The sequence below is a fragment of the Wasmannia auropunctata genome, unplaced genomic scaffold (assembly GCF_000956235.1).
Source record: "Wasmannia auropunctata unplaced genomic scaffold, wasmannia.A_1.0 LD335400.1, whole genome shotgun sequence".
In the NCBI taxonomy this organism is placed as follows: domain Eukaryota; kingdom Metazoa; phylum Arthropoda; class Insecta; order Hymenoptera; family Formicidae; genus Wasmannia; species Wasmannia auropunctata.
Window position 1 is genome coordinate 206,288 of NW_012027490.1, and position 23,893 is coordinate 230,180.

A 23,893-nucleotide genomic window follows, 5' to 3' on the forward strand; every position below is an offset into this window, starting at 1 on the left:
CCCCCCCCCTTTTTGAGAATTTCGCAACGCTTCATAAAAGTGAGACAGAAATATTTCATCCGGATTACGACATGCACAAACCGGAATTTAAAAATTATAATGCGGACGTCTCTCTTGTTGCACGGTCGAGCCGTAAAACTAAACTTAAATGAGTGTCCGAGCGAGCGGGACACTCCGCGTTTGAGGCATTTACTCGTTCTACAAGGTCGAGCGATAACTTTTCTATTATTGGCAGGAAACGGATCAAATAATTTATTATAACTTCCTCCGTTTAATGCCGGTAACGCTTCCGGTCGTTTTTGCCGTTAGTATGCCAACTTTCTTGAAGGCGGGAAAGGATGCTCTCTCGTAAAAAGAAAGGATTTCGTATCGTGGTCGGTATTAATCTTGTAATTCGATATTAATCGTTGAGGTAAGCGGAACAGCTAGCAATCATATTTTCATATCATACGTCAATTAAATGTCCTAATTGTGGCTAATAACGCCTCGGCGATACATTTAATCCCACTTTAGACGATTTATAATTCATGTCAGATTTCTGTTTATAATTTCATATGCTGTGTACATATATATATATATATATATATATGTGTGTGTATGTATATTAATATATATTTTATGTGCGTATTTTGATTTTTTGAATGTTCATTGTATTACATAAAATTATAAATCGGCAATTTATTAATTAGTCATCTAAAATACAAAGGTAAACTTTGAAGCAAGATATTTCAATTTTTAATACGTTTTTTTAAAATCTGACAGTGCAGAAGTAATTGCGAAAGTATCTCGGAAGTTATTAACGTAGAATAAAGTGCGGTGTAGAATAGTTTCTTTCCTCCTGTCTGAGAGTTTCTGCAATTGACAACTCGTTCCAGAAGCAACATTTCGAGAGGAGTAAATAAATCGCCCGAGTGTCTAAGATATTTATCGTTCGCCTCTATCGGGCGAGTTATCTCCCGATAGATTCAAACGCGCGAGATAGCGCGTTCAGTGATCGCGAATGCTCTCGCGCCGAAAGGATGACGGTATATATTTTTGCAGGCTTGCATGCATAAGGAACGTGATGCGTTTAAGTGTCGATGCGTAAGAGCGCAAAGTAGTAGCGGAATACCGTGAACGCGCGGGCACAACCGCGCGCGCGAGATGATATAGCCAACTCTCAACCTGTCGGCCGAGCGCCACTCGGCGTTTATGCGCGTCGATCGATATTGAGAACTCGTCATAATGACAGGCACACTCGTAACGCAGGATCGCTCGTCCTTGCAACCCGCAGGATCCTTGCCCCTTGCACGCCGCCGGTGTGTTGCGTCAATCGGTCGACCGCTCGACCGTCCATGTGCCTCTTTCTCGGTATCGCCGCGCGCCGCCTGTGTGTGTACGTAGATAATTGTATGCGTGCGGCTGATCTGTGCGTATACCATTTATCGCGACAAACGCAAGCGAGAAAAACGTAAAGCGCGAGAAGCGTAGGTACGCCCGAAGCCTTACAGGACTCGCTGATAAATTGCGATAACTCGCGAGTCACAATAACTCGTCGAAGTTAATCTGACGGATAAGTTCTTCTTATTCGCATACAGGATTCTAAACGGTGCTCATTGGACTCTACATATTACGTATACATCTCGATTATACGTATATATATTCTATTAATAACCAGATATTACTGCATGACGAACAATAACGTATTGACACCTTGCGACGTATTTTAAACTCGGAATAAATTGCAGCGAGATGCAAAAAAATATCTCATCGGACAGTCTCTCGCTCGTAAAACGCATCAATAACACATATATCGTACGCTTGATCTATAATCAGTGTTCAATTACGTGCTTAGGAAATGCCAATGATTGCTGCGGTTACTGTGTCACTTTCCAGCCGGGGAGCGCGCTTTATAATCGAAGTAGGTCGTGGGATGGAAATAATCGAGAGTAATTAAAATGTACGCGCTGCGGTGTTTACGATATCGCTCGCCATGTCTCTCTGTCCTCGACGATCAATCGTCACTCAAGGCAAGAGATCCCGATTTAGTTCTCGAATCTGTTAATGATTGCAGGCGATGAGCAGTATCGAGGCGCCGGTGGCTCGAGCAGCGGAAGTCCGCCCGCCAGTCTTTTGGTGGTTCCTCAGCCACTCACCGTGAAACCCTCCCATCCGTCGCATCTGAATTCCCATCTTGGTGGACCTCATTCGCATCCGCCGAGGAAGTACCAATGCAAAATGTGCCCGCAGGTAAGTTCAACCAGTTCTACATCGACATTGTGTATTCATCTTTAGGCATATTTTTATAAATCTCTATCTTCTACCTCGTGTATCACCGTGTTAATGCGTAAATCGCGTGTAATTCGTCTACCAATTCTTCAACCCGTCCGTCGTAATAAGCGTTACATATTTAAACGTAGCAGAACGAAAGGTACATGTTGTCCCATGTTTCCGTAAATGAAATTTATTGTAAAGTTGTGGCGCCAGAGTCTCCCTTTTTTAAGATTTTTTCCTCGGAACCTCGGTTCTTCGCTCTCTCCTCTAAAGTGTCCCTTGATAAATAACAAACTGGTTTATGGTGTTATAATGTTAACATGTTCAACAATACGTCTCCGCGTCTGCGTGTTAATTTTCACAAATAGTAAATATGCTATTTAGCATAGGTAAATGTCGTGGTTTAGACACGTTTTGACAAAGCCGGGAAGATTTATTAAAAAAATCCTTTGGCAAATATTTTTCTTCTTTTAAAATGATGATACCGTTATCTATATAAACCCTAAATACCAGTGGTTTCTAGTTTTTCCCCTATTTAAAGAAAAGAAGAAAGGATTGATTGCTTTTTTTTGTAAATTCGTCATCGTATGGACCGTTTAACGAAACGAGCACACAAGAGTCTTCTTCACGAGAACCTCTTGTGAAAAATTTTCAAAGGCTTATTAACGGTATGCTCCTTTTTCTTCTTCCTTTTCACACTCCTCGACCTTTCGAAGTTTATGGTCGACTATAATATTCGATCTGCATTTTTAAGATCTAACAAATTTTTATATTATTATAAATGTTTTACTTCTTTTGTTGCGGAAATAGACATTTGTAACAGTTAACAGCGATAGATTAACTCTCAGTACACACAATTAGATCATTTGTGTCAGCTGTAAGTAGTTAAACATTTATATACAATTAAATACACAGCTTTACAAATACTTTCTATAAAAATGTTACAGTATATTTAAAAATTACTTAATAACTTTATACACTTATAAAAGTAATGTAAATTAACCCAGACACGAACAACCTTTCGTATGTGGTAAAGTAAAATCATCTTGTACGGACCGGAAATCATTGTACGTACTAAGGGTTAAAAGATAGAAATGGTTAGATTTTTCATTTTTTAGGAAATTTACAAGCGTTTTTACACGCTCTGTCGTTTTTAACGACCCTTAGAATTTTAGTTCCTTTCCTCAGGAAATATCAAGACATTTCTTCGACACAATCTAACCAATAAAATTACCGTTAGAGTTCGTGCCTATTCTGCAGTAGAAAATATGGTATAATATTATTTTTTTACTATTTCAATAGAGTGGTAGGAAAAATTATGAGGTGGTCGTCCGTAGCAAAATACATTTCGCCGTTTATATTAATATCGTAAATATCGTACTCTTTTGTATGTAGTTTGATGTAATATAGTATGCATTAAATTTTATTGACGATAATTACTTTATATAAACTTGGAAAGTATAAAAAATTATTAATTGATAATTTAAAGACGTGGCGGCATGAGTTGAATTATCAATGAAAGAGATGAAAGGAATTTCTTAGAATATGATAAAATCTGATAAGCGTGAGCAATATTCACAACGAACTTAATACGAATGGATCGTAATACGGAATTCTTTTTGTAAGATTGAGAGTATTTTTGAGACATCGAGGAATTCACTGAAATAATTAGAGATTGTAACAAATTGATATCATTTTCAGTGCTCATAGATTTTTCTAGTTTTCATATTTGATCAGGATTTCGCCAACGCAAAGACGCTTCTATCTTACAACGTGCGGGACATCATCTTATTATTAATGTCAGTTCGAGGGAAGATTTTCTGTTCGGGAAAGATCTTGAAACTACCATCAAATATGCAGCATCCTTTTGCGGCTTTAAGATTTCGGTTGCGCACCACGAGGGTTTACACGAGGACGGAGAGACCTGACCTCGAGAAAATTTCTTGCCGTCAAGCCGTGATATTTCCCGTGCCCCCGTCCAGCCCGTACGTTGACGATTTATGTCTCCGATGATGGATTTCAGTTTCGCAAATTCGTTAACGCGTGCTTTACGAGCCGTTTAGAGACAATCGTTAAAGTTTACAGCTTTCCGCGCTTTCCGCGATAATTACTGGCGAACGGCGGCGCGTCGCCGTGGAAAAAAGACGGCGCGAGACGTACGGGAGAGGGAGGGAGAATGAGAGACAGAGAGTGAGAGCTAGGAGGCTCGAAGGACGCGGCGCGTGACATTCCATAAGGCGGATCGTTAAAACTTAACGATATTCACCGAACGCCTATACAGAATAGGGCAGATTATCATACACCGGAGGCCGGCGAAGCGCACCGGCGCTTCTCTGTCCCGTTGTCGCGGAGAAGAGAAAAAAACGGGGGCAAAACACGAAACCCGGCGATTAAAACCAGTTATTGCACGTATATCTGCCACGTTAGATACAATGTGACACGGACGGGGGTTAATTTGTCGCGGATCGAGAGACATCGCGCGTCGAGAAAATCCCGCAATCTCCGCCTGTCCGTTACCTGAAATATCTCAATGAAGAACATTTTTTTTTCTTTTTTTAGATCGGCTGTTTGCGTATGTATATACAATATGTGTGTATGTGTGTACATATATGTATGTGCATGATTTATTCCGTTAGGCGTTCCCAGAAGGAGCGGAAGGAGCGGCAGAGGGATAATCGTTAAGGTGCGGACCGATCAGCGCGGCACGTTGCTCATTAGCACGAAATTAGTAAACGAACAAATCTAAACCCTACGCAGAAATTACAACCGCTTCGTTAAAGCCGTTTCTACCGTCGTTTCAATAAGTAATCGGGACCGGCTCTTAATCGCCCGACGGTCTTATCGCTAGACGACGATGCTGGTTAATAAAATGATAACTCGCGTGTCCGGTCGCTCGTCACTTTTGGTCGTTACTGTGTTCTGCTCAATATTATAAAACGGGGATAATTATAATGCGGGATGTAATTACGACATTGTCTTTTATTGCCGCGCGAAATGATCTATTAAGTCGTCATGTACAGTTAAGTGTAACAAAAATATTCCGATTGGTTATTTAACTAATAGAAAAATAATACCCGCAGAAAATTGTATTTTATCGAGCATACATTGATATTATCTTTTACAATTATGATAGTATATGAAATAACTTTAAGATATTTTTAAATATTATTAAAAGCATTTATTCTTAAGTAATATGATTTATTGTATTTGTCTTATCACACTCTACAACTAATGAATTGTTTTTTAATGAGCGATATTTTGATAAATATTTCACTAATCTTTAGTTGAGTTTACTGCGTAAAGTACACGTATCGGATACGTAGATAGATTTTGAGAAGTGATAAATTTTTTTGAAATTATTGATCTTTATTTGCACGATTTTACAAGAAGTGATTCTTATTTCTGACTTTGCAAAAACTGATCGGATCTAAAGATTGTTACGTTTTATTTCCACTTTCCCCTACACAGTAATAAGTACTCGCTGACGGTCCCGGCTGCGTCGCGTTCCAGACGGAGATTAAACCGAATCAAATTATACATTTGCGGACGGTAAAAAAGTTTACAAATTACACAGATTTCGTGCAACGGTACCGGTAGATTCTCCACGATTAATCGGCCTCCGCGGCACGTTACAAAGTGGTAGTTTCTCGTTATAATCGTTTCTCTTTATCGGATATCCTTTCGAGGAGTAGGACCATCGATAAGAGAGAGCAAGAGAGATGGACAAGAAGAAAACTGCAAGTATTGGAAAAAATTAAAATATTTTAGAAACAATAAGAAAAATTGTTGTGAAGAAAAATGAAATTATAAGAGACACCGTAGTTTTTGCATTAATAATTATGATCATAAATCAATCTATTTATAGCATAGCTATTTCTACTTCTAAATTACTACTACGGACACATGGTAGAAATTTTTTCACACGATTGTTCACGCTACACGAGGAAGCGATGGCAGTAAATTTATTCTCGATTAGTTGTAATACTGATTGAATGCGACGCGAGGACGGAAGGCGGAGGAACTTCGGCGGAGAGGAGCAGCGGAGGACAGGCTTAATTTGGGGTGGGAGGTTAAAAATTCAGGAATTCATAAATTGCCGCAATCACCACGCCCCCAATAAGGCAGGAAGTAGAATTATGCTTCATCTCGCGCAACGGTGCTGTCACGCTTGTTTCACTAATGTCTTCTACGATTAATCGAGTTCGTTGTCGCTCCGTCGCGATGCCGGGGTCTTCCTATCGGATCAAACTTTCGACATTCCTCGTACGCGTTTCATTTTCGGAGATCTCGTGATTTTCACGAGACAGAGAATCGCTTTTGAAACTTCGGGGGCGATTTAATTCTAACTTAACCGAAGCATACTCTTGTCTCTGCGAGCCCAGCGCGCCGCGCGCGACTCGAAATCAGAGTTACGGACCGCTCAAAGCTCGCGATATCGCGATCGCTTGTCGCGCTTCACCGATCCTGTCCTTTAATCTTAACGTGTCTACCTCGTCGTCGCTCCGCGACGCTTTACGTCGTCCTGGCCGCCACCAGGACGCCGCTACCGTTTCTCCTTATCGAACATTCCACCATCGGGGGAATACGTACACGATCTCGCGGCGTACTGACACGCGGCTATGGGAGAAAATAAGAGGAAAATGAAGAGGGCAGAGAGAGAGAGAGAGAGAGAGAGAGAGAGAGAGAGAGAGAGAGAGAGAGAGAGAGAGAGAGAGAGAGAGAACGATAGAATGGGGTGGAGGAGGGGGGAGGAGGAGAAGGAGAGAGGGATAGAGAGAGAGAGAAGGAAAACGAAAAAGATGACCGCCTCCTGAATGAAGCTATGCACCTCCGTGGCCGGAGGGCTCGGGATTCAAGTCCAGAGGCTAGTGTACCGTGACGGCACAGCATCCTGCCTCAATCCTTCTCCTCCTCCTCCTCATCTCGCCTCGTCCCTCTCCGCGTAACCCCCCTTGCTTTGCTCCTGTTCCTTCCATCTCGGCCGCGCTCGCGCGCACACTTCGTCCTTCTCCGTCCGACGTTGACTTGCCGCGCGACGGTTCTTCTCGGTAACCCTCTTCCTCCGCCGCTAATGTCCTCCGCAGCTTCTTCCTTTATCATCATGTTTCTCTCCCTTCTTTCTTTCATTAAGCCGCCTCACCGGCTGGCGCTATCTTTCTTCGCTCTAGGTGCGTGCCGCCCGCCGGTGCTCCGCTTCCCTCTCACCAGTTGAATCGGATTACTCCGTTTCATCTTGGCCGTTTCATCTTTCGTTGGCTTCTTAATTCCGCATTTTTTCTCGACGTTGCGCAACGTATTTCGCTTGCCACCCTTATCGGCTCGCTCGGTCGATTTCTCGTTTGACTTGTCAGTTAGCTTCTCTAGGTATATCTCCCGCTTATCGACTTCCCGTCAGCAATTTCACAACCATCACGGTGGCGAAATTAGCGGTTTTCGTTCGTCTTTCCCGTCTTTCCTTTTTCCTTTCACACGTTACAACTTCGCGTCGTGGCGCGCGGCGATTCGCGCTCACGACGAATGGCTGTTCCGTCGTGCTTCATCCTCCATCGTCAATGTCTTTTCTGCTTCTTCATCCATCGATGCCCACCGCTCTTCCTTCCATTAACATTTCGTTTCACCTCAGCGGTTCGAGCCTCAGCCTCGGCGTAGCTCTTTCCTCACCTCCCGCGTCCCTCCCGATACACCCGTCCTCGTGGTCTTCCTCGATCTTCCTTCTTCTTCTTTCCTCTTCCCTTCCCTTCCCTTCCCCTCCCCCTCGCCTCCCCTCCCAACCTCCCCGTCCTCCCGTTCATTCTCTTCGTCGCTGCCTGCGTTGGTCAGGTCGCGTTCACGCAACTTCTGTACAGGTTCTCCTCATCTAGTTCCTCTCTCTCCTTGTCCACGATATTTCCTCCAATTTGCCTCGTACTCTTCGGTTCCTGCCAGGCATCATCATCGTCCACTTCGGCCATCGATCGATATCTGAGGCCAAGCTTCGTGACGTCGTTCCCCATCCCCCGTCCGCTTCTTGAACGCCGGAAAACCGCAACACGGATCTAGTTAACCGCGCTACGGAAATTATTCGCGGAATAATATCGCTCGTGGATCTAGGAATCGATTCGATGATCTTGGAACTTGGTCGCTGCGCAGTAGCACCGCTTCACGGGGCTTTCATTCGCACATTTCAGAACTCAAAATTTGCGGAGCGTTACTCATACATGTAAATTGAGAAATATTCTGATATAAATTTATTTTTGAGAAGATTCAAATTGATGTCTAGCTAATTTGCTTGTTTAGTATTCTCACTTTTGTCTTGGAACACGACAAGTTAAATAACAGTTATATAAATTTCTGTTCGTTATATAAATTACGTAACGAGAATATGTACATATCTACTGATAATACACACATCTGATACATATATTTAATCACTTAGTATTCCAGTGCAGGCTATATGATGAAGAAAAAGAAGGGAACACTTAATATAGACTTAGATAGAATATGAGCATTTCGTCCAAGATTATATGTGGCAGTAGCTGAAAAAGGAAGAGCTAAAAACACTCGCGAGTTATTTATGAGTCTATATAATATCTATTAAAAAAAAACTGGACGGTCTATATAATAATATAGACTTGTTGAAGTCTATATATATGTATTAAAAAATTGTCAAGCTTGAAGAAAACTGTATGAATTAAAAGAGACTTATAATAAATGTTAAATGTTTCTTACATATAAATACAAATGTTGGGAGGGAGGAGATACTAATCCCTCCCTCGAACTTCCCTCGAAAAATAATGTCACAGGCGTGATATCGCGCGTGATGCGCGAGGCATATCTCATCCGAGAGATGATTTCGCAAGGCGTACGTAGAGTCGGGCAAGGTCCATTCTTCGTTCTCGCGGTAGCCGCGAGCTCTATCGTCTTTGCCCTCCCCCCCCCTCTCTCTCTCTCCTTTCAAGACACACGCATGGGATCGGGAAGGTGTACGAACGCGCTCGCGCGCGGACATTATTGAGAGAGCGGCGCCGGTGTGCGTGCACATCGGTAAAGGGGGCCTCACCTGATCACGCACCACGGTAGCGAGAGGCCCGTCATTTTTTCCACTCAATTTTTTTTTATGCCTCTTTGTGGGCAGCGTCCCCTTCCACGGCCTAGTACAGCAAGATGGACCAGAAACTGAGTGGTACGAGGGGGGGGGGGGCGGGGTAGGAATCGGAAGAAGACGAAGAAACCAAGTCCGTCCGTCTCAAAAACATCGGCTTAGATCTAACGCTGATCGAAATTCGTGAGAGTCTTCTCAAGGTCGCGTTCGGCTGCGAGCGGTAATGAAGTAACCGGATCGAGTTGTGCCGCGATTGCGTTCTTATCCTACGTATCTATTCGCCCGGTAATCGGATTTAATTGAGGAGACTGTGGTTCGCGCGCGCGAAGGCACCGGCGACCGTGACGTCTTATTCATTATAATGCGATATGATAAGATGCGTATCGCTATACACGGTGTCGGCGCGAGCCGCGCGACTACGGGATTCTTGATCTTCTCGCGACGGAACGAAAGGCGACCTGTCTTTAATAAAAGAACGCGACTTATCATCGCGTGAATCCGTCGACGACTCTTCGAATTTTGTTATCACGCATCTGGGCCATCAGAGCGAAAGGAAACGAATAAAATTATCATCGCGTAGCAAAGCTCATTTGAAGTTAATTGAAAAATAAGATTGCATTACGTGCTGCCGTGTAATTATCGAAGCCCCGATGGTCGGGTATCTATAGTAATCTTTCTTGTTGGTTCAGCTTTCTCAGGTATCTCTATAGATCGAAAGAAATGTTCCTTTGCGATATACTTCTGTAAGTCGCTCGCAGGCAACGCATCGTAGGTATGTTTCGCCGCGCCTCTTCGCGAGGCGATGTATTTTTCAGCTGACAATAATAATGGAGGAGTTTCCGCGCGTTTCCGCGCGCGCATTCGCAAAGAATATCGCGTAGTGGACAAACCGATTCGAATGAAAACGAGAAGCGCCGAATGAATGGAGCAGGTTGTGCCTAAAGTTCGGCCGGATCGCGAAGAGGGGTGGCGAAGGGAGGGAGAAGCGAGAGGAACGATTGAAGAGGGGGAGACACGTTGGGCAGCGCGCGGCACAGCCTCCCACGCCAAACAAAAGTCCTTAAGCCTTAGACTGAACATGATACCCCATTTACTGTCTATGTACTAAATTTCCAAATCCAAACCCTCCCTCCCTCCCCGCTCTCCTCAGCGTCGTCCCTTATGTACAGCGCGAAGCACAATACTCTCTCTCTAGTCCTCGACCCTTCGTCTCTACTGTCGGAGTTATGTAACCGTCTGTCCGTCCGTTCGTCCGTATACGTCCATCGTCCATACGTCCGTCGACGTGTCTTGACAGACGTGCTCTTTCTTCCCTGAATGAGCCGGGATTAAGAAGCGCGATAGATTCTTTGATTCTCGGGATGATGGGAGGATGATCGTAATTCCGTTTGCGTAATTCCAAGGTCGCAAAATCATACGACGCCCAGTCTTATCACGGTAGGGGTCCGAATCTCTTCACGCCACACGTTGCAGCGTAATCGCAATTTTGCGTAACCGTACGATCTCGTGATCCATGAGAGCCCTTATTCGTGTGACGCTCTATTTATCTTTTCAAACGTTAAAAGGGACGAACGAATTCGTAATTCGTAAGCTACGCTTTTCGGGAGCGAGACAAATGAATCATGTTTTTTTTTAAGCTTGTAAGGCGTTTTACATTGGCGACGACGGTACGACGACTGATAAAATTTTACTCGGCGCCATTGATGTGTCTATTAATCATCTATTCACTCTATGAAAACAGCCGTATGCAAATACATTTCTAAATATAGGATCACAACGAATCAATGTAAAACGTTGGCAGCATGATGTTTGCGTGCGCACGAGTCGCAAAAGCGAATAACAGCCTACATTTTGTAACTTTCGTCATTGGACATAGGGAGATTGATGGTAGGAATAGTACCGATTTTTTTTTTTTGGGAGAATCGCATTAAGAGTCCAGATTGAGAGTCACCGGCGGCACCGTGTCGGGATATCACATAGGCCACCGTGATAATGCGTGACAATTCGAATTTACTTGCAATTACCTATAGCCGAGTGATCACGTGACCGTTGGAAAGGCGATTAAAGTGCCTCCATATCGGTTCTCCCCTTTTTTTCGGGCCCCCGGGGTCGTTCCCCTCCCTTTCCGACTCTCTCGTCCTCTCGATCTCTTCTTTCTCTCTCTCTCTCTCTCTCTCTCTCCCTCCTTCCCTTTCCTGACCTGCGTATAACTAAGGGACCGTAACTATTTGACTCGATTTACCATCTCTTTTTTTTATCTTCTTTCGTGGTTCCTTTATTCGTCACTTCGTCTTGGCGCGATCTGTGACGAAAGTGTGAACCACTCGGCACGGTTGTCTGATAAATTATTTTTTGTCGGCCGTACTTCTTTCCACTCTTACTCGCTTTGTCTCTCCGCGCAATCGAAGCTACATTATGAAACGGAGAAACTTGTATAAAAATTGCCATTTCGTTTTTTTTACTTATTAAACAGGTTCCGCCATGTTTAATAAAAATCTCAAGTGATTCTTATCCTTGACTTTTAAAAAATTATGTGAGCATTATGAAATTTTCTCGAAAACGATTTGCATTTATAAGATATATAATAATAAGAATACAGAAAAAATTATTGCCTGAAAAATGAGGATTGCCTGAATGATATACGTGTTCGTTTCTATCTCGTGCTGCGTGACTCTAATTTACTCATGCAACGTTTCCTCAAAGATGATATAATTTAATATCATTACGGTACTTTTAATTACAACACATAATTTCTGTATTATATTAACGATATTCTCAAATGATAAATGAATAAGCATTCATAAGAACGATTGCGATATCCTCGTTGCATATCGCGATCTAAAATGCGAGTGTGTTCTTTTGTCAACATGTAATGGGATAGATTGCTGTTGGACGCGCGGCGAGAATGCAGGTCATTGTCTCGCGTGAAGTATCGGTCGCGTGGCAGTTTTTCACGCAAACAGCTCATCTGTTGGTTGAGTGTGGCGTACCAAGTGAATGGGTAAAAAGCAAGCGACCTTAGGTTCAATAGTAGTCGTTGCGTAGGAAATGGGGAAAGGGCGGCGCAGCCTACGGCGAGGGACGAGACGAAACGACGAGGCAGAGGGGTAGGAAGGGACAGAGGGGAAAGGTAGAGGGATATATAAAGAAAGAGGCAGCAAGAAAAGAGAGTAAACAAGATGAAACGAAGTAGTGCTCGCGCGCGGAGGCTGCCGGTCGTAAATCTGTGGCTGGGCCTCATCATCGACTGAATATTCTCCCCCTACCCGAACGATATGCCCTCTCGCCTCTTGTCCACCTCTCTTCCTTGTCGATGCTTCTCTTCCCATTTGCCACCGTCCGTTTCTCACTCTTTCTCTCCCGCAGGAGAGCATCTCCCCCAGCGTCCTCCTCTCGCTGATTCTCTATCTCCGCTGGATTTCGTTTTTTTTTTGTTTCCTCTCTTCCTTCCGAGCTCGCTCTCTCCGTCCCGCGCCTTGCCTTATCCGTCTTTTTTGTTGGCGCGACTAACGAAAATGGGCCCCGCGGCCTCCGGTAGCCGATTCCCTCGGAAATTGAGTAGCTATAAAATTAATTATCCGCCGTACTTTATCGCTCCGCGCCGTTCTGGACCGGGGTGCGCGTCGACGTGAGCGCGCGGTCTCCTTCCTTTTTCCCCCGCTTCCTGTTCCCGCGGCGCCGGGACGAGTTTCTGACGAACTGGATAGCCTTAAGGACCGAAATGAGGATATCGGTGCGACCGTGATCGCGGCCGTTCTCGAGTCCGCAGTTCGGGGTAACGATTCGCCGGAAAAGTGACGGAAGATCGAAAAGGCGGAACGCGACCCACTTTCTCAAATAACGAACGAAAAGACAAAAATGGAGGTTCATTTAGAACAGTGATGCTGCTAATATCCGCGCTGGAGAAAGTGCTGGCTTTATCTAACTTCGTTTTATAGCGAATTCCTCGCGTAATCGTCGCGTAAAATAAAACATCGTTATTATTGCAATTCACGCACGTTGCGATTCTCACCAATTAATCTCGTTCATTTCATAGTTACGTAATTGTCATATTATTAATATAATTTATAATATAATGATTCTATTTCGATGTGTTAATATTTTGTAAATTTATATTTATTGTATTGTCAACTTTCTGGCATAAAGTCCTCGAGAGAGACTTTGCCGCTCTGGGAATTAACATCTTTAAAGTCATTACTCAACTGCAATCAGGTCGACATGTCAACTATACGCGTATGCGAGCGCGCGATTTTCTTCTCTCTGCAGTTTGATTTTAAAGTCTTCTCAGCGCTGAAATTTAACAGTCCTTAATGAAGCTCCTTTCCGCAGGCCCGGATGTTACGGAATTAATTAGAGAGCTGCTCTGCCCCATTTAAGTTTACGACCACGAGTTTATGTTAATTATTACCGGGAACTAGTAGTAATTAGTCTCTCCCGAATACAAAATATCGGTTACAATGGGCGGAGGACGAGAGGAGACAGGCATGCAGAAATTGTGCGCGGGCACAGTCGCGTAAATCTTCTTGATGATATTTATTCAAAACGCACGCAATACTCATCGATTCGAGATCGATAAGTCGTGCGAGCATACGCATTTCTGCGGTCGCTGCTAGTTTCTGCGTAATCTGACTACTTTCTACGGATGTGTTTTTATTCCACATACCTAAACCGTTCCTATAGTGTGCTAATTCAGCGATCTTATCTTCAGGGAAAGTTAATATGCACTTCTCACAAAGTTATCAGCATTCTCGGATACTAATCTCCGAGTGTATTCAAATATGTATGTTATATATTATTGATTCTAGCTTCAATCGTTAAGCGATACCTCAAGTGGAAAATTGTCTCATTCTCGGGCAAAAGTTTCCGGTCTTTAATTTCGATTAAACTTACAGCGCGTAATTTATGATTTACAATCTCTGAAATTGCCAGAAGCTAAGCTTCCCTGAAACCGTCTATATGGAGCCATCTATATTAAATGGCCACTTTATACCACCGTATTTAGAACGTCGTCCTTAATTTTCCACGCATTACCGTGCAAAAGTATAAATCATAAGTCAATGTATCGCGGGGAGCAAAGTACCGTGTCGGAGCGGTGGCAGATCCGTAACGAACCGACGGAAGCGTCGTAGTAGTCGCTCTCTCGGCCGTTGTTAAGATCGTATCACGCGGTTCGATGAGCCTCTCCTTCGATCCTGAGCGTGACAGGAAACTCGACGACGTCCGTCTCACAGCGTCCGTCGGCCAGCGATGTGCGTTAGGTGCGCCGCGCACCCTGCCCTCTCTTCTATCTCTCTATTTCTCATTTTCTTTCCCCACGGGGGACAGCCCAATGAGAGCGTTCGCCCATACGTGGATGTCTGCTTGATGGAAGAGGGAAAGAGAAAGAGAAAGAGAGAGGAGGGAGGGGAGGAGAGAGGGAGCGAAAGGCTCTTTTGGTGCGCGTTTCCTAGGGATGCTGCCCCCGACCGAAAGTCAGGTTCCCATGCTCTCTGCCTCTCCGTCCTTGTCGCTTTTCAAGGGACCCACGGCCTCTCTCTCCGGCCAACGGGACCCCAGTCTGCCACCTGTCCCTGCGTCTGGACCCCGAAGAAGGGACGACGTCTTCCTACTTGTAGAACACGCATCGCGATTACCCGTTCCTTCTCTCGTACGACTCCTCGTATTCCCCTCCCTCTCCCCCGCACTTTACTCTTTGCGTCATTTCTTGTCTCCTATCGTGTCTTTACTCGTAACTATGTAGAATCATATATTATACACATCTGTCATATCTTTAACAAATCGTCTTATGGAACACGATTTTGTCAGGTGCAAAAATGAACTCGCTATACTTTAACGTGTTCAGCAGCTATTCGCCGCGATCTAATTTTCGATGATTACGCAAATAACTGAGCCATGATAATAATGGCAAAATCAATACTCGAGTGAAAACGATAGAAGTCGGCGATGTGTATCATTTTATAGTCCGCATGGACCCGATTAACGCCACGCTATCATGAGGACCTTTCGCTGCCTTTATTCATTTTACATTTAATTTAAGGAACTCTCTCGCGACATATTATCCCGCAGCAATTTACGACGTCGAGAACGACGTTATATTCGGCCTTCTCGTCCATGTGTCCCGGACTACTTTTAGGCGGACTAATCGAATTTTGATGTCACGTCATTTTACTTTATAGCTATATAAAGAAATATCCTTCCGGTGAACTCGCGATAATATCGATTTACTTATCATAATTGACGGCGATACGAGACAACGAATATTCAAAAGTTATATATTTCCAAGGAGGTCTCATCCATAAAATAACATCGTATAAATCATATTATATTGATATTCATATTGAAAAGATACTTTAGGAGAAGATGGCCCTCTTGGCCAGAGAAAAGGAAATTTTTAAATTTTAAAGTGATTTAAAAACACAACTAAGACGTTATAATTATGAGAAACATTAAAAATCGTAGAATGAGCGAAATTAAATTAGAGTTTTAAATATAATTGACATTAACTTAAACTCGATATCATCTAAGTGACACGTTTGAAAGTATATCCTTCATCCCAATTGATGTATTTAATTCGTTCTTTGTTCAAATCCATGAAATCGTCAATTTTGAGGACAGTATTAAAATAAATCAATTGTTGGACCATCGTCCTCCTAAGATGGGAAATATTTGAATCTCTTTCTTATTGTTATTCCATTTCTCGAGGAAGAAATCGTTTCCCTAGATATCTCTGAGTTCCTCTGTGAGAACCGGATACCCGATTCGTTGCCCTCCGCGACTCCTCCGTGAAAACGATCCAGTGGGACTCCCCCGGATTGATTTAGCGACCTAATGACGAACCAAGCCTCCCACACGATCCACCTATATACGCTTCGCCGCCGCCCGAAGGTATTTTTTACCTGGATTTCCGAGGGCCCCGCCGACATCTGGTCAGATTTTGTTTCACAAAAAAGTTCAGCGGCCCCTTATCAAATATGAGCCCTCCGGGGTTCTCGTGTGGGAACGGCAAGCTTACGGCGTCCGATAGACGATCGATTGTCGAATGCTATACTAATCGAGTCCTCCCAGGAACGACGCATTCGTTAAACGGGACGTCGCCGTTGCTTTGCGAATTGTTTTCTTCACTCGTCGTTAATACTCGTCCCCTTTGTGCCGGCCGCGCACGTGCCCTCTCTTCGTTCCTCCGTACACACGCGTGCGAATGTTTTCGCGCGAGAAACCGACGACCAGCGACAAAACCGGCAGCGAAGGGGACGCGAGCACGCGCGCATCGCCTTCGCCATCTCGTGCATCGCGCCCTTTTTTTTCCGGATACAAGTTTACGAGAAGCTACGCTCTTTCCGGATAATATCAAAATCCCGGACTAACTCGCGCGTCCTTCCTCTCCCCCCCCCCCATCGTCGCTTAAAACCCCTCCCCGATCGATTCTTCTTCCTACCGTTGCACCGCACGAGGCCCCTTTTTGTAAGGGAAAAAAAAAAATTCTCTCGCAGCTTCCCTTCCACGCGCCACATGGCTCGTTGCGTTTTTTCCATTCGCGCGGCGCGCTCCCCTATCTCTCCCTCTCATTTTCCCCGATTTCCGAATCTTGGAGATTCGGACCCCCCTGTCCACGGATAGGACCCGCGTCCAACGTCCGGCAAGACCGATCAGGGTAACGAATTCTCTCTTTTTTTTCCCTTTTTTTATACATATACATATGTACTTGCACGCGCGTTCGTTCGCCCTTCGTCCGCTTCTCCTCCTCCCGCTTCCTCTCTTTCCCTTCCTGTTCGTCCGTGCATCGGTTGGCGGTCGAGCCATCACAATGCGGAGAAAAAAATTTCATTGAAAATTTGCTTAACGGTACAACCGAAACTGGGCCCGGTGTTACCCATAATGGGTTTTCTTCTTGCCCCGCGGGTCAGTTCGAACGAGCAGGACCGCGGATATACGTTGACGTCTCCATCGGGCATCAACGTATTCTTCTCGCGACTTTTCCGGTATAACGTACTTGCAAAAGCATAAATAGCGTTCTACTTTCGTAGAATATTAATGTATGCGCGATGATAAAATCAAAGCGTTTTTGATGCGACGGTTAAATACAAACAACAGTTCGTGTTCATATATAAGTGTAATTCTATACACATATGTCGCATGTTTCTATTGAATAACCGTGAAATGAATGCCATTTTGATATTATCATTTAATAAATGTGCACGAAACTACATCTTAAGGCGACATGTAATAATGCGAAAATAAATATAGTTGCCGGTGATGCTCAAAAACACTCTTTATTTCTTTTCGTTGTGGACGAAAAATGCTGACTGGAAAAGGAAGTATCTGCCTTTTTGCGTGACTTTCAATCTAATCTCATTTTTCGTTTGCTCCGCGATAAAGTTACAGAAAGTGAATTAGAAAATGACCTTGGTATATTAATTCTGGTAGGTTGTATCGTGCCTATGTCTTAAACTGTCACTATAGAAAGAATGCTTAAATTGCCTCTAAATATAATTTCTAACTTATTTTGCAAAAGAATATGTTATTCACTTATTTAAAATATATTTATCAAATCTATAAAAGTTCTAGTTCATATAAAATGAGTGTAATTTAATCTGTATATCTGCATCAAAATATAGAATTGGGTACTTTTGTAAATTAATTTTGATTTTATGAGAAAATTGAGTTGTTATCGAACTCATGAAGATTATGTTTACTTAATTTAAAATTAGTACGCTAACAACACATATCAGAAGATACATTTTCTTGAAGGCGCATCTTGTCATCGTAATAATTTTATCTTCTTTTTGTTAAGTAAATGTAGCTTATTTTCAACCGTTAATGAAGTATTTATTTTGAAAAAGGACACAAGTCGCGTTATTATTGCAGATATGTAAATCTTATTATTTCCTTTAATAAAACATCCAAAGCTCAGCTCGCGCCGCTTTCAAGGCAGACGACCGAGGTTTCGACTTGTAACGCCTACGAAAATCGCCAGGAGACGTAACGTCGAGCCTTCCCTTCGAGGAAAATCCGCTTTGCGCCTTCTGCCCAAGGTAGAATTACGTGCGCACGTCGTACGCACGCGGCATTATCGCGCTCGGGGCACGCCGATCGATGTTTTTCTGGGTCCCGTGGTCCCGGTGGCGAGGGTGAAAGCAAGGGGAATCAACGTCGATTTTTGACAGGAGAGAATCGGGATCAATGGGAAATTTGCACGGCTAAACGGATTACAGATGTTTTCGGGCCCGGGCGGCACAATAGCACGGGGGCCCCCGAAAGTCGTCTCCGAGGCGATTTCTCGATTCGCATTCAGAAGAATCAAGCATTCCGCGCGCCACTCCTCCGACTCTCTATCCGATCACGGGGGCGCTCCTTTCATCCTTCCCTTCCTTCCTCTCTTCCTCCCACCGCGCTCCTCCTCGCCCACCCCATCTGCCTGTCTTCGCGCTTGTCAAGAACGATAGTCCGTCTATGTCGCGATACATTTGGAATATTTTCGGTGAGGATGAATAATCCGTGATCTCTAACGCCGCTCCTTATTTCTCTCCCCATCTGCTTCTTTTTACGACGTGTCGTCGGCCCTCCCTTTGGGATCTGTCGCGCGATCCCGCGCGCGCACCCAAGGGAGTGGAAAATCAGTGTTACGCACTCTTACGTAATGATAATCGTTATATTTTCTTGTAAATAGCAGTAACGCTCAACTTTACGCAGTTGTAGCAAATATAAAATGGAGGAGGAACGGAAAAATACCTGTCATAGCTATAAATTAAAAACGTCGACTGTATAAGTCGACAAGCAGCAAAAGGATTATTTATTATTAATACGAGCTTTTTTGCGATAGCTTATATAAATATAAATATTTATATCCATGGAGTAGAGCATGAATAATCCATTTACTTAGATGCTGCGGCGGCAATTTCGTCGGCTATCGGTGTAAAAAGAGGGAACGAGGAAGAAGAAGGGGGGGGGGGAGGAATTACGGGAAGGATTTAGTGGACGCAAATGCGTGATTAAGGTCGGCGCTGCACTTGTTACGAAGTTGTCGGGGACCTATTTGTGACCGGCGGACCGTCGAAAATCAAAGCAACGGCAAACGGCGACTCCGGCGACTCCGGCGCTATCGTCTTCCTTTGCTCACTCGCTCGTCTTGTTTTGTTTGCTCGTTTGTTCGATACCTCGGACACACGCCAGGAGCCTTCTGGGACTTGGCCGCGCTCCCGGGCGACGCTCTCGTCCGTCTTGCGGTTCGGATCGAGGGCAAACCGGCAGTTCCTCTTTAAAACAATTTCTGGCGTCGGCACGGAATTGCGTGTTTGTACGCAAACTTGTCTCGCTCAGCGGACTGTGTGAGCTTAATCGAAGAGATATGTATTCGAAATGTGTGATATGAATTCACGAGAATTAGTTTAGGATCACACAGATGACTTTAGTAGCGATAAAGATCAAATAAAAAGACACATATAAAATAATTTTATATTTATATAAAAATATAAAAGATTTTGTTTTGCGTGTGAACAGTATTATGCAAAGGTAATCTACACTGAGTGATTTGAAATAAATTAAAATTTTATGTTTAATATAAAAAAGAGTATAATTTTTTATTCAAAATGCTATTTTTATAGTACGTTTTTTAAAATTCTGCGGGTTGACACGTATCTTTACATAATACATAATATGATACTTTATTTTAAATCCTCGACAAATTTCATCGAGCTCAATCGAATGGCAAAGATGACAAAAAAAAGAGTTTATCCCCGTTACACTTGTTCGGTGCCGTTTCTTTCCCGTTTCACCTGTTCTTAAGCGAAACGTATATGAAAAAAAGGCTTCATGTAGCGCAAGCAGCAGCATTTCCGTCTTCGTAATCCAGATACAACGAGAGAAGCTTTTTTTTATCGCGCGGCAAAAAAAAACGCAAAAAAGGGGCGCTCCGCCGAAAAAGCAGCGCGATCAATGCACGAAACGGATCCGTCGTGTTTGCAGTCTCCCCCTTATCTACAATTTTCCGGCGTTTTTTTGTTTTTTTTTTTCCAATCTATTACACTTTTCACCTGCTCGTCCGCGGCGCGTATTTGCCTATTGTGAAAAAGGGGTTTCCCCAAACAAATTCCAGATTTGCCTTTACGACTGAGCCAATTGATATCAAACTACAATCGACATGAAACATTAGGAAGTTTTAACATTGAACTTTAGTTTTCTCGAGTACTTTTAAAGACCAGAAAGCATTAAGTAACTACACAATTATATATTTTATACTATATTCGAAAAGAATTAATTGATTTTATTAATATTCAACGTATAATATATGAAAATTATACTCTTCTTTTTCCCATCTCTCTTCGCAACTCGAAAGTAAAGTAGGTACATTTAAATGTTGCAGAGATTACCGAAAGCATCTTTTTTTTTTACCCTCGCTCGGTTTTTAGTACACAGACAAAAACAGGCGTATATCTATCGTCACAAGCTGGTTCGCCGCCCGCACGCGTCCCCGCGTTACAAAAAGCGAGGCTTTTGATATTTCCTAATCTGTAACACCTTTCGTCTCCTTGTTCGAGGCGTGTGCCACTCGAAGAAAGAGGGTTTCCGCTTTGCGGCTTGACGCGGCCGCATGGTTCCGTGCGGGCCCCAACATCGCTTTGTTGCGCGAGCCAATTTGGGTATTGAACTGCGATCGAGAAAGGGGTTCGAGACTACGACGCGCCTCTTCGACCTCCTACCCCTTTCTCCTCCCTCTTTTACGATTCTCTCTTCTCGCGTTCGTACGTACATATAAATCTACCTCGATAGCATTGTCGGTGGTATTGAGCCATCAAAATATTAAGGGTTAGTGGCGCGTTCGCCACTTACAGGTGCACTAGGTTTTTGTAGACGGCTTCTCATTGTGTCGTGTCGTGTTTCTCTGCGTCGGAAAAAAAGGGGTCCGATGCCGACGGATTTCCCCATTGATCGTCCCTCGTTACTTTGCCGATCGATTCACATCGCGTGATTTTCTCGCGGCGCATAATGGGCGGTGACGAGTATTTATAGGGTCCCGAAGTTCCATTCATGTAATCAGTATCGAAGGCAACGTTAATCTTACGCATTAGGCAACTAAGTCACGTGGCCTTCGCTTTAGAATTTTATTTTCGAGATCTAATCGTCAACACCATTACAATTATAACATTAGAATTTAGCGATAAATGATATAATTCGAATAAAATCTTTACTGACTTTATAATGAGAAGGGAGATCGATTTTCGAATATTTCTTTATTATCGATTTCTATCTTATTTAATCCGTGCGTATTTCATGCTTGGAGTATGCGAATAAATAAGTTGAAACTTTGATTTTACAATGCTAGCCGTGCACACCGTGTACTAGCCGACGGTGTATTTATAGCTCGATATACATCAGCATACGCGACTTGATGTGATTAAGAAAAATTGCATCTGGACACGTAGCATGGCTAATATGTCGAGCGCGAAACAATGTATGTATCGAGAGTAATACGTCTTGCGAAAATTTATCGAGGGCCGAGGGATTATCGACAGGTGCGCTAGGTTGCCGCGGGGCTCTCTTTTCTCTCTTTTGATCTGAGGAAGGGTACGAAACGCGGCCCGTTTAGCAGGCCCATTGATCGTACGCTATGTTTATCGATCGATTTGCGTAACTTTTCTCCCGTTGTACCCTCTCTTCGCGGGTAGCTCTTCCGGTTGCTTGATTGAAAGGCTCAATAATGCGTTCTTAATAACTCGGTTTACGATCACGCCACGCCGAACTTGACGTTAATGCTCCTTAAAACCGTTTCTCGCTGAAAGAAAGTATCGTTTCAACAGCATTGAGCTGTTATGTTCAATTGATTTATGTAATAGTTAGACGATGCAAATAAATATAGAAGTTTTCCGAGGAAATGTACCGTAAACAAATTTGTTGTACTGTATACTGTGATAAACGATAATTTATATGTTCCCATAATTGTAAAGCAAAAGTTTTGTGCTATTCTGAAATTAATTTTTTTTATACTTTCACTTTTATTGGAAAGATAAATAATTCATAATTTTATTCTGTAAAAGAAAAAGAATTTTTATGCAGGGAATACTGTTGCAATTGCAGAAGTGAAAAAAAACGCATTTCTTCAAGTTAACGCACCTGCAGCTGTACTCCGTTACCCTCGGACTACAAATAAGACCCGAAATCTAGAATTTCGCTATCGGCGCTTTTTAGGCCGCGTTTCCCGGTCACGCGGTCACCCGCTCACCTGGCCGTCGATGACACGACAGAAAAACACCCCGTCGCCCTAGTGGTGGGGGCAGATCTCGGAGGGCCCGAGTGCCCGCTGGACCCCCATGAGTTCCCATGACCTCGGCCGACCCCGAAGATCGAAAGAGGGAGGAGAGTGCACTGCGCGACTCTGACCTCGGTCAGAGGTCACGCATATGTTTCGTGGCCGTTGTTGCGACTTCCTGCATTTTTGAGAAATTTTCCCAAAAACTTTGGCCCCTCAACTCGTCCTGTCCAGTCGCGAGACCACACTGGGCTCTAAAATTCGTACGAGACGTGGACGCTGTAACTCCCCATATATTGCACATTGATAGGCAAACAATGCTCTTCATTCCCCTCTCCCTCCGCTGTAATTTCCTCTTTTTCCGATGACGGAGCGTCTTGGGAAAATAGCGTGTTCTGTCGCTGTTCGTCGATATCTTCGGCCAGATTTCAAAAGCCGCAAAATGGTCTTGATTTGGCGTAAATGGATGTGACATTTCTTTGACAGATACACATGCCAGAATTCTTGTCATCTTACTTGATCGGCGGTTGAATTGCAATCAATTAACGAGGGTATCTATCTTGCCAATGCAAATTCTTTGATTTGCAATTCGAGCAGCATTATTGAAGTTACGTTTTGCGCTAACATATAAAGTATTTGTGGTATAAAACGAATGCAAAAAATAAAACGTTATCTACTTCCTACAATTAAATATTTTATATCCAATAATGATTTATTGTCTCAACGTGTTTCGTAGCAAAAGTATGCGGAAAAAGGAGAGTACAGTACCGATACTTATTTCGTTAAAGCGAAACGAAGAGTTCCGCTGCTAAACTATTATAACAGAAATGACCCTCGTTTTCGAGAAAGCCGAATGTTAGGTCACGAAAAAGCAAACACCCTTTATCTTTTATGAAAGGATTGGATGAAAAACTAGGCACAAGGTCTGCACAAATACAGCTAGGATAGAGTGAGATTCATAAAACGTAACAAAGACGGAGAACGCGTGAGGAATCCAGCTTTTTCTTACGGGACTTCCTATCTCGTCGCCCGCTTTTCGAATTGTCGTTTGAGAGAGGTTTCTCTTTTGGTATTCAAAATTTTTTCATTAATTTTTTTTGTCGGCCATTTGCAAAAAATAGTTATGCAGCAAAAAGAAACATCGTAATTCTTACAAGACTACTTCCCAGTTCCGACAGTTTTTCTTACAAATCATATTTATAATTTACTAACCCCCCAAAAAAATAGAAATAGAATCGAATGAATGGTTGTTCGTCTTTGCATATGTCTCTCGTTTAACAATACGAAAAACGAAGGTTAAATGCACACCCACATTA

The 23,893-nt window shown here is 43.4% G+C and overlaps 1 protein-coding gene across 1 annotated transcript in view; it reads left to right on the plus strand.

Annotated features, from left to right (window-relative positions):
* Window positions 1-23,893, plus strand: part of LOC105457039 (zinc finger protein rotund-like) — a 143,481-nt gene that overhangs the window by 90,901 nt on the left and 28,687 nt on the right. The window contains exon 5 of the mRNA XM_011701455.1: window positions 2,054-2,229. Coding sequence (XP_011699757.1) covers window positions 2,054-2,229 — 176 coding nt within the window. The remainder of the gene's footprint in view (window positions 1-2,053; window positions 2,230-23,893) is intronic.